An 11,819-nucleotide genomic window follows, 5' to 3' on the forward strand; every position below is an offset into this window, starting at 1 on the left:
GCACCAGATTTAATGGTAATTTATGCAAAAATGATAATGAATTGCTAAAAAAAATTGATTCCAGTCTGCGCTGCTCCATATAAACATTAGACAAAGTTTTGTGTTCATGTCATTTAACAATACATTTTAAATGAATATCAATTATCTAATTATGCTTCATAAATGTTCCCTAGATATTCACTATGTAGGCACGAATGCTCCCACCAAGGTGATGCTGGTCCAAACAAATTACTTTCAGCAAACATCTACCTACAAGTTTCTGGCCACCAACCAAGAAAACATATTTAGAGCAAATTGCTTGTCAAGAAGATAAATGCGGCGGCAGTCTGAGAGTATGTTTCCTCTGTTATTTTTCGGTAACTTTTCTTGTTGCGTCCTCTTACACACACACACACACACACACAAAGAAAGGATGCCAATTATAGTAACTGTGTGATGAGGTTTCTCATACTGAGCCCCATGCTACCTTTGCCTCTAATCCTTTGTTATTAATTATATCTTCAACAAGCCTACACAGTTCTTGTGGTGTCAGCAACCAGTATCCATGGCAACAGCCGGTTAGGTCCCAGTTCTCAGGCATGCACACAAACACACAGACACACACACACACTCTGATGCCTGACAAAACTGAGCCTCGCTGCAAAGACGATCGAGTGACGAGACGAATACATGAACTGTAGAAAAATATTATAAAATTAAAATAAATCCCGACCCCCTCGAGCGTTGACTGTGTTGAACCTCACAATCTTCTCCTCCTCATAGTTTCTAGGTGCGGAACAATATTCACAGTTATTGCCATGGTGACCAAATTGGTAAAGATGCCTGTTGCTGAAATTGGATCAAGAACACGAGACGATCGCTAAAAATCTGTCGAAAATAAATGAACAGTGCACTGTGGGGGGCTGTAACTAATAAAAATGGACTCAGACACAGTACTTCAGTACTGTTTTCTTGAGTACATCCATCTATTTTATGCACTATTGTATGTTTCACTGCAGTTAACAGTTATTTTCATTATCACTGCTCAGTCTTGTTATTAAAATGTCAGACAACAATGAAAATGCCCATTATGATTCAGTAACAATCTGCAGTAACACATTAAATGTGCAAAAATCCAAACATATTCAGTTAATTATCATGTATGTTCATATATAAATCGTGTATACTAATGAATTATGAGCACAACGCAACAGCAAAATTCAATATATCATCATCATAATAATCTAAAGTTATACCTTGAATATTTTAACTATGGTACTTGAACCCCCAATAAAGTGCCTTTCTTCTCCACAGCACGTATAAAAACATAAAAATACTTGAACATTTCTGAACTTTATATTAGGTGTTATTTTAGTCTGGAAGGATAATATTTTTAATATATCTGGAACCGCAGGATATCTCATTAACTTCCAATTAGGCCTAATGTTAGTTCACTGAGGAGAGTGATTTGCATTTTGTTTTTCTTGCTGTGCTTTGCAGTGATATTTCGGTACCTGGAAAATTGGGCCGAGTGGGAGCTCAGTTACGACAAACAGAGGAAATATATCTCTAAGCATTATACACTGTGAAAGTTAAAAATATTATTTTGTTTCAGGTTCCTTTTTTGGACTTATTTTATATTTAAGCCTAAATTATGTTCACCACATTCATTGATTAAGACTTGAAACCTCCTCTGGTTTAATCCTCCCAATCAATTTGAGCAAGAGCTCCCCCTTGTGGCTGTTTTCACTCAGTACCGACCAGATGAAGGGTGCACTGCTCCCCATCAGACACTGAGGAACATACAGGGTTAAAAACAGGACAGATCTGCTGATATATACTGCTGACTTTATGGCTTCAGCTGGTTTGGACTTACAAGGAAGTGACTCATCTCTGAACTCAAGGACAATAAAGGTGTAGCTCAAGCATCAGTGTGAACAATTACAGCTAAACAGCACCATCTACTGCTGAGATGCACTAAAGACCAGCGTTATGGAAAAACTACCCAAATTCTCAACTTGACTAAAGGTAACAAAACATACATCAGATGATAAGCAAAAATCTTGCAATTTAAATCCCACTGATTTTCCCTCTGAAATGTGAGGGGAGTGGAAGTTTAAATTAGCACAAAAAGGAAATATGCATGTTAAAGGAGAAATCTGGCCATTTTTGATCCCTAAATTGTCGTCCTGATGGTCACCCAGTGTTGGAGGGAACAAAAAACGCGACTTAAATTGATGCAGGCAAACCAGAGTTACACCATGGCTACCCGGCCCTAGGGATAGCGACAACGATAACCTATGGGGGCAGTTCTTTCAAACACTCAAAAAACAATCAAATATCTATGGTACATGACTCGAATCCTTACAAGACACCACTGAACTCATATAGTTTACAGTATAAACAGTATAAACTTTGTGTTTTTGCATGTAATCACTCACCTCAGATAGCTGAACTCTGAAACATCCTGGAAAGACATTAGCCTACTATCTGATCGCAGAGCGCCTGCTCTCCCCGCCACAGAAACGAACACTTTTTTCCCTTGTGATGATTTCTGTACAAAAATAAACGGTTGGAGATATTATGGACATTAGCTACCACTGCACTACTCGACCGTTTACACATGTAAAAACAACATTAAAATTAACGTTAACATATAAAAATGATTGATAAAAAAATATTTAGAGATTTGTGTAGTGCTATGATCCCAAAGCTATATTGAGCTAAAATGCTAACGTAACTTCACTGCGGTTAGCCAAACACTGTTACAAACTAGCTAACAGCGTCCAAAGGAGACACACAGTGTGATTCAGAAACGTTTCTTGTTTTTGTTTTTAGAAAGCAAAATAAATGTAAGAACTTAGTTAATGCTACTTACATGTAACTTGCTAGCTCATCATCATTTACTTTTTTGAGGTCAACAACAGAGACGCTGACCGACAGGCGACAGCGGAAGGAGACGTTGCCAGGTGGTGACATGGTATGGTCCATTTTAGGGGTGTCTAATATCGCAGTGCAAGATATTACCACTGAGCTTCCAAATGATTTTGTTTGTGAAACTGGTTTAATAAAAAAATAAAATAAAAAATAAAAAAAAGACAGAGAGACAATGGTCTTCGCGGTTGAGTAGAAATAAATGAACGAAACAAGTTGAGACGTTCCGCTATCGTAAAAATAGTTCCTGCTTTTTAATGGTGTCGCCCATGGAGTTTGGAAAGCACCAAAGCACCTGTTCAATGCAGGTTCAATGTCTTATCAATGCATCGTGCTGCATCTTTTAAATGAATTTACACTACTTTCCTCTTAAATATATATAAGTATAAGCAGTATGTAACTAAATACATGTACCTTAACTTACTGCTGTAATTAGCCTACTTTAATTCATTCTCAGGACAAGCAAATTGAGTTTCTCCGCATTCTTTTATTTGTTTTCCACAAACTCAGTGCTCAAAACACAAAGATAGAAATCAGAATGTAGAAAAGTGAAATGGTACAAAATACACACATGAGTAGGTACAGTCAATATCAATACAGAAATATTAAAGGTCTTGACATTTAAATTTATAACCTAAATGTAACTGTTGTACTCCTTGATGACATTTAGTTGTTCATACATTTCAAGCTATTTTGCAATATTAAATGCAAAAAAAATCTGCAAATGTACATTATGTAGTCACTCCTATATAAAAAAGCAGTATACCATGATAGAAAAGTGTAGTTACAATGTGGCGCCTGATATGAAGGTACATTTTATGAAGGTACATTTTTAACAACTCACAGAACATGATTGTGAAAGTTGAAGGAAAAGTAGTTCTCTATAGTGTGCGCATCAGCAGCAAAGACAGTAACAAAGACGGACAGAATCAGTTTTCCTTGAGTTTCCTAAGCCTGATAAACATCCCTTTTAAAGATAAAGCTCAAATGTTAACGAGTGGGAGAGATTACAGCCAGACCCCAAAGATCCTGAAATCTTTTAGTTGGAAATTTACCCTCAAACCGGCTGGTGACTTCAAACGATCCACTGAAGAAAAACACAACTACTACAGCTGATACATTTGCCCATTCTTGCACAGCAGTAAACTTTTAAAAAGTAAACAGGTACACTGGTATAATGAGGTTAAAAGGCACTCTAAGGTCATGAATTTGGTGTTGATCATAACAGTGTTAAGTGAAATAGTGTCTTGCACCTAACTTTTGCTTTGAAAATACATCACCCTACTCTTCAATAATACACATCATGAAGAAAACACTTTATAAAACTCTCCATTACCAATTCATTACCTCAATCCTCTTGAAAAATATACTATACACACAACAACATGTAAATCTAAAATAAATCTCTTCTTATGCGAGTGAGAACGTAGTGCATAGTTGATATTTTAACTCTTATGTGAGGTTATTCCTTTTTCGCAGGCTGCTCGATGAGTTTCCCCTTGTGGTACTTCTGTCCGATGCCATAGGGGACGTGGGCAGATATGGTTCCCAGCTCTTGGGCTCCCTCGATGTGGAACATCTGGTCGTCAAAGAAGATGTGCGGCCTAATTTTCTGCAGCAGTGGCCCTTTCGGAGCACCCGCCAGGAACAGAGCTTCGTCAATCTCCAGGCCCCAGCTGCGGAGGGTCTTCAGGACTCGAGCCCCCGAGCTGGCAGCGCTGCGGGCCGTGACCAGGAAGGTTCGGATGGGACAGCTCATACGCTCGTTCTTGGCGTAGAACTTTCTCTGTAGCTTCCCCAGAGCCTCCAGGAAACACTTTAACGGCCCCTGAAAGAGTAAAAATGAATTAAGTTAAAACATTGTCTCTAAAGGAGATAAGTAACAACAACTGCTGAGCATCTCTTAAAGGGGAACTATGCAGGTTCGTTCACTTTTTCGCTGTTTTGGTCGCTTTTTTCTCTATGGAGCTCGCCCTTCAGTTAATGAGTGCATATTTTCACTGTCAACCTCCCTCTATTTGCCCCATAACAAGTCATTTAACCATCACAATTACTGAGAAGCTGTTTAATTAAAGCAACTCCAAAAAACTTTTAACTGGATATGCAAAAGTCTCTCGCTGATGCCTCTGTATTAACCTACAACAGCAAGGCCATCGGTGAGAAGATAAGATATTTCTTAATAGTGTAACTCTTTACATTAGGGAGGCAATGGTCGGGTCGGTCCCCCGGATTAGAACAATTTATGGCACCTGACGAGGCTATACATTGGCATTGAGTTGTTACAGCTAAAACCGAGCTCAATTTCATCGCTATATTTTCATCACGTCTGATACTGGGACAGGATCCGCAAAGACAAACCTACCACTTTTGTCCACAGGGTTTGCCAAAATCAACACAAAATGAAAATTCTTTGTAGTTGCTTTAAATAAAAAATAAGTTTTAAAAAAAAGTAAAATCTTGCATAGTTCCCCTTTAATTGTTGTTAATAGGGATAACTGGTTGATTATACAAAACTCCTCATCTGTTTTGTGAAATAAAAGAATACCACTTATTAAAGCCACAGTGGCACAATCTCACTATCCGTCTGAAACCCAGAATGAGCCGGAGTCAGGTTTGGTCTGAGGAATCTCTTGACTTCCCAGTGATGCTATAGTACATGAAAAAAGACAAACATAGGTTACCTGAGCGAGAGGTTTGTTCTCATATTCCTTCTCATGCTCGAAGAACGTGTCCAGGCCGTGTTTCTTCACGATGATCTCCGACTCATCCGAAAAGAGGACGGCGTCGCCATCGAACGCCACCCTCAGCTGAGTGTCGCTCAACTGCGTCTCCGTGCTGGGCATAAACATTGTGGCTGCAGCGATTCCTGATGGAGGGGAGATGAGTGTTTATGTCACAGCTTTATCAACTTGACACTTTACTGGTTAGGATTATGCAACAAGGACAACTGATTTTTTTTTTCTTTCATGAGGAGATGCTCATCTAGAGGGGACAATTTTTAATCTACATAAATCAGCCAATGCAGCCGCACAGCTGCCATGTGACACTGCCTTGTCTTTGTCTGACACTTGGTTACTAAATATACTACTGGGACAGGATCCGCAAAGACAAACCTACCACTTTTGTCCACAGGGTTTGCCAAAATCAGCACAAAATGAAAATTCTGTAGGGTTGCTTTAAAGCAGAAGTAAGCGATATATTTGTGTTAATATAAGTCTTAAATAGTTATATCTTCCGACAGCAATCACTTACATAGAGTGTTTGGACCGAAACACGGGTCTCTCAGTCACTCTGCTCTGCTCTGAGCCGAGGAGAAAACTTTTCTCGTATCCTACAATTTTTATCCAATGAGGAGAGAGAACGGCATGCAGGGCTGTGTGTGCAGCCAAGGGATGCCGTGAATGTGGTGACGTAGGGACGAGGACTGTTATGGTGCGTTCAAGGCAGCCCGTAACTCGTGTTTTTCCGACCTGTGAAGTCGTACCAGTTCGATCTGGTACGAGTTCACGGGTCGGAAGTTACGAGTGGCCGTTATAGTGACTTTCACCGGTAAAACAGGTCGTAAAAACACGAGTGGGTTGCCTGAAACGCTACAAAGTCGTAAGTTGTGACTTGAAGCTGTAATTTACGATTTTCAAAAGCCTGCCTGGAACGCAGCATTAGCCAAAACGACCGGATCGCTTACTTCTGCTTTAAATAAAAAATAAGTTTAAAAAAAAGTAAAATCTTGCATAGTTCCCCTTTAATTGTTGTTAATAGGGATATAGTCCAGGCAATCTAGCTCATTTTGGACCCAAAAATAGAACTAATTGTAACAGAATGTTTTTCACCATACATCATTTCTTTGAGGTGTCCAGAACAACATACTATAAGTCCTAAGAAAGCCTAGTTGGGGAAATATGTTTAATTCTCATCCATCTAAAGTCTATGGTGCCAATAAGGCAAAAAAATGTTACTTTTCATGTATACTTTCATTGTGTAAAGTTTCATTGTGGTAGGAGTAAAGGAAAAACAACAAGCCTATTCGGATGTATTTTGGGCATATTCCATTAGTGTATGGCTCATTTGCATATTCAAATTAATTTTAAAAGAAACTTGTAATACAAAAAAAATTACATTTCATAGATACTTTCATTCTGTAAAGTTTCATTGTGATAGCAGTAAAGGAAAAAAATAGCCCCATTGGGGTACATAAATCAGCCAATGCAGCCGCACAGCTGCCATGTGACACTGCCTTGTCTTTGTCTGACATTTGGTTACTAAATATACTTAGTAAAAATGAAAGGTTCAACAGAAACTACAAACATCAAGCCCATACTGTCGTCTTTTTCTAAATAAATCTGGAGCCTTTAGACGATGATATCCTCAAATGGCAGCACATGTGAGAAATGACCCACACCCCCATCTGTCCATAAGGTCGACGCAACATTTAACAGATTTATTGGTCCAAATGTCACACATGCCCTGCAATGACAGGCTGCCACAAAAAATGTGTAGTAAACAAATATGCAGGCGTTCGCAGCCTGGTCTGAAGTCTGTCCGTGTACAGGTCGGTGCAGTCTCATTTGAAAAACCTGACACGCTTCAGGCCGCTGTTAGTATGCATCACATGCACTGTATGTAGGCAGCTGTGGGCCTGGACATGGACACCGCTCATTCTGAGACTTGTAAAAGTGAGTGTTATCATTAAGCATACAGACAGACAGGGTCGCTAACTAATAATATGTTCATTATTAACACAAATACATTCAATTTACAATGAAACAGAAAACAGAAAAGGCGAGTATTTTCACATTTTTGATGAGTTTCTTATCAATTCATGTGTTAAGTTGTGCGATAATTAGTGTGCTTTTGCCTCTTTTCTGTTTGTTTTGTTTTGTTTGCGTTCAAACGACTGCAGGCTATAAATCACAACACGCCTTCAGCCAGTTGTGTCTCTTTGCACAGTGTGAGGTCCAGAGTGAATAAAGTCAACAGGCAAGTGTGTAAATATCAGTGAAGGAGATGAAGCATCTTAAGTCTGCTGTGTGGGGCCGTTGTCGTGTTGTGATTTATGACGCAAGAACAGCTTCAAAGAAGGTCATGTTTGCCTGTAAGCCTCTCTTACCTTCCTCTATGGCCTCCGTGACCTTCTCCGAGTCCTTGGAGAGATAAAGGTTGGTCATGTAGGCCTTCAGGTAACCGATGGGACTTTGCCCTCCCGTCATGCAGAATCTCTCGATGGTCAGCTCTGAAGGAATAAAAAGCAAGTCAGAGAACAAATGTGAGGAAAGAACTCCCAGTCTAATTTTCCTACAACAGCTCTTCTTCTGTTCTAGTGCGTAATTAGTATAGTGAGTGCAGCTCTTGATTAAGCCCGTTGCTGCTGCTGCTGCTGCTGCTGCGCGCGAGACGCCACTGGTAATCAGCAATGTTTGGTTTAGGGCGCAGCGTACCATAGTGATTAATGCTGTTTATGAGGCGCACTCCGACTTGGGCATGGTTGTTAGTCATTAAGACGATGTCAAACAGCTCCTCGCTGTCTGGGTAGAGCTCCCTCAGACGAGAGTTGACGTTCATCAGCGCCTGTGAGAGAGGACAGACACCGGGGTGTTGTGTCAGTGTTCGTGAGGTTACAACACAAACATTGCTACATTTAACCACCTAAACCGTTTACTTGCTCAATAATGGAAAGTCAATACAAAGTACATGCCATATATCTGTTGCTGTATCAAATATTGGTAATAAACATTTTTGGGGAAAGTACTGCATATACTACATGATGTGAAATGATAAATATCTGCACTTTCATCTCGCAACATTACAATAAGTCACTCACTGCCTAAGCATAGTTTTCTCAGGCTTAAACAGGATGTTACAATCTGTATTTCATCATGTTGTGTGACAAATTTATATTACTTTCTTTACTTAACAAAAAACAGGAACCAAGATCCTGCCTTACACATAGCTGGTTCAATAAAGACCAAAAAAAAAATCTTGCAGAGCGCTGCCAGGGTTTAATGATGGATCAAAATAGATCATTGTCCCCTAATGACATAATCATTTAACAGTACAGGCATACCATTAGCATATTCATTACATTCTTCCTAGTTAAAACATTACTATAAAATATATATGTAAATATGTAAGTAAAAATATCCACAATTTTAAGAAATAACTTCTTCACTGGTAATGTTGATAATACATTTTGTAAATGAATGAAATAGGAAGAAATAAAACAAAAACTGTTCATAGAGGGTTTGAAAACTGAGATTATGGTTATTCTACCAAGGTGGAAATGATAAACATGTTTCAGTGAGTGAGTCAACTGTTAGTTTACTTTGCATCCAAGTAGGTTTGGAGAAATCTGGCCTATGACAGCAGGTCTGCAACAACAGAGCTCCTGTCAATGAGTCAATGAGTCACTGCATGGCTGCCAATGAATACAAGATAGATTCTGCCGTGCAATCACACTTCCTGTAATGTTTCTTACAAAACTCATGAACTTGTTGAGCTGCCTGATGATGAACACCAACACCAGTACATTTATTGACCCTGAACATCCATCAGCCGTTATGGGCAGTTTGTGCCAAAAAAGTTTAAGACTTGTTTGACAGCATTTCAAGATGGAGAGTGATGCAGGTTTGAGAGCAAAGAGGGGTATTGTATTGTCCATTGTCTGTTTATGTATTTATTCACCATGGCTAGGTGCAACTGCAAACTGAATTGCCCATTGGGATCAATTAAGTTTTCTCTCTTTCTCTCTCTCTCTCTTAAACACTCTCCTTCTTTTCACCTGGTGTTGTACAGCAAGTCTGGAAGAGTTTGTCTTAAGATAAGGAATGTCCTGAGGGGCCTCCGTAAGGTCAAAGAAGCATGGTGTGACAGTGAGTTTGTAACACCCAGCCTTGCCTTTACATGACTAAGGGTGTGTGTTTTCATAGGCGTATTGTAGGGCAAGCTAGAAAACTATTTTTTTTTAAACCAGCATGAATAGATGCACGTATGGAGCCACGCCCTGTGCAAACCCCCTCTGCACAGGGCTCAGACCTGTACCGTACCTTGACGAAGGGGAAAGCAGCTCCAGGTTTCAGGGGCTCGTTCTCGTGCTCCACCTGATGAGCCACGTACTTCTCCACTCCTTCGTCCTCATAGAGCTTCCTCTCTGCCACCATGTTGAAGAGGGTGCGAGAGGAGACGGCGATGGTGACAGCATACCGGGGTTTGGGCTGTGTGGAGTGAGGGGAAAGAAATAAAAAAAATTGCTAAAGCTGTTTATACGCACGTATGTATGGAGCCTCCCAAAACGTGGCAACAAACTAGGCATAGTATCTGCGGCTACACAGTAACCTGTCGAGCAAAAAAAAAAAAGAAAGAAAAGAAAAGGGGGGAAAAAAGCTACTTACAGGTCTCGGTACTTTTGTTTTGAGGTTGTCAAAGAAAGCTTTGGCCGCGGCCCAGTCCTTCTCCTCCCCGTTTTCATCAGCTGCTGAAGCTGCCTCGTTTGGTTTAATTTCACTCATTTTGTTTTAACACCCTCCTCTTGTGTTTCCTGAAACTGAAACAAACTGCGAACAAGGTGAGACAGCGACGGATGAAAACTTTGCGGAAATGTAGGACCGCTGTGTGGGGGCGTGTCCTCAAGCTGTGACGTAAGCATGCCCTGGCATCACTTTGGTTGGTTGGGTGGGTGAGATAAGGAGGCCAGAAGTATGTGGACACCCCTTACTATTACGCAATGTTAATGTTTTATACTGATAACAATAATAATGATAATACTGCTTTATTATCATTTTTATGTTTTCTAATTTATGTTAAGAGGAACAGGATTTTTAGCCTAACTATTCTACATTTTTACCTTTATTAAACAGCTTTGGAGTAATTGTGATGGTTTAATAAATTATTTGTAACTTGTTACAAGGGGAATGGAGGCTCTCCATCTTCCACGTAGCATCTCTTGGCTGAAAACCAATCTTGCAAGATCATAGCCTCCTAGCCGGTGTCCCAGCTCTCGTCTCTACGGCACCGTGACACAAACCTGCCCCGTAACTTGCAATGTCTTTTTTTATGACAGATAAAACTATATATACACGTCTTAACATCGTATATGATAAATATGGTTATCCATTGTTCCATTGATTGATTTTTCGCTGGTTTTGCTAAAAACAAATGCACATGGCCGAGAGGAAGGTTAGCAAAACAGAGGAAAAGTGACCAGACTTGCATAGTTCCCCTTTAATGCAATTATATTACAGAAAAATACAGTGTTCCAATCCTAACTTTGTGGCAATATTTAAGGTATAACGGCAACTCTGCAGAAAGACGTGGTTTTCCCATGGTGTAGAAAATCTTGACTGGTCCTCACAGACCTGCAAGTCAGGCCTTATATTGACATGGGAGGATTGTTTGGGATGAGTGCCCTGACCCTTGATCACCTGGGCCTAGTAGTAAAGAATGAACAGTGAAGAGGAGAACAAACAAGTTGAAATAAAGCCTACACCACTAAGCATAGGCTAAGTGTGCTTAACATTCCCCTAAAGTTCACCAGCAAAATGTCAAAGAAACAGACTCATTCTTATTATAAAGGGGCATGAAATGACCACAAAGGTGCTCAAGATTAGTGAAGAAAGGGGCAAAACTATCACAACCACGAAATAACAACACACAATATGTCTGCTTTGTAATTTTTCTCCCCCTGGATACCTACCTGTTGTGCATTGATCCATACATACCATATGTGGTGTATTTCCTCTTATTACCGAGAAGGAGTTGCTGCTATAATAATATAATTACTGTAAAATATCATAATCAGACATCATATAATAGCCTATAAGATATCACATTGGTCCATTCATGCACAACCCACATCATATCATGTTACCTTTCTCAGTAATAAGAGAAGCTACACCATGTTGGTATTATATTGT

At 39.8% G+C, this 11,819-nt stretch overlaps 1 protein-coding gene across 1 annotated transcript; it reads right to left on the minus strand.

Annotated features, from left to right (window-relative positions):
• Positions 1-4,356: 4,356 nt before the first annotated feature.
• LOC146961477 (cytosolic 5'-nucleotidase 1A-like) lies at positions 4,357-10,488 on the minus strand. Its single transcript, XM_085770888.1, has 6 exons — positions 10,299-10,488; positions 9,954-10,121; positions 8,349-8,478; positions 8,021-8,143; positions 5,595-5,779; positions 4,357-4,741 (listed from the first exon to the last, which is right to left on the minus strand). Exons 1-6 carry the CDS (start codon positions 10,413-10,415, stop codon positions 4,376-4,378), a joined length of 1,089 nt encoding a protein of 362 aa, XP_085627014.1. The 5' UTR covers positions 10,416-10,488; the 3' UTR covers positions 4,357-4,375.
• Between the last annotated feature and the right edge of the window lie 1,331 nt (positions 10,489-11,819).

This window comes from Trachurus japonicus, chromosome 24 (assembly GCF_045865225.1).
Source record: "Trachurus japonicus isolate A0001 chromosome 24, Traja_1.0".
NCBI lineage: Eukaryota > Metazoa > Chordata > Actinopteri > Carangiformes > Carangidae > Trachurus > Trachurus japonicus.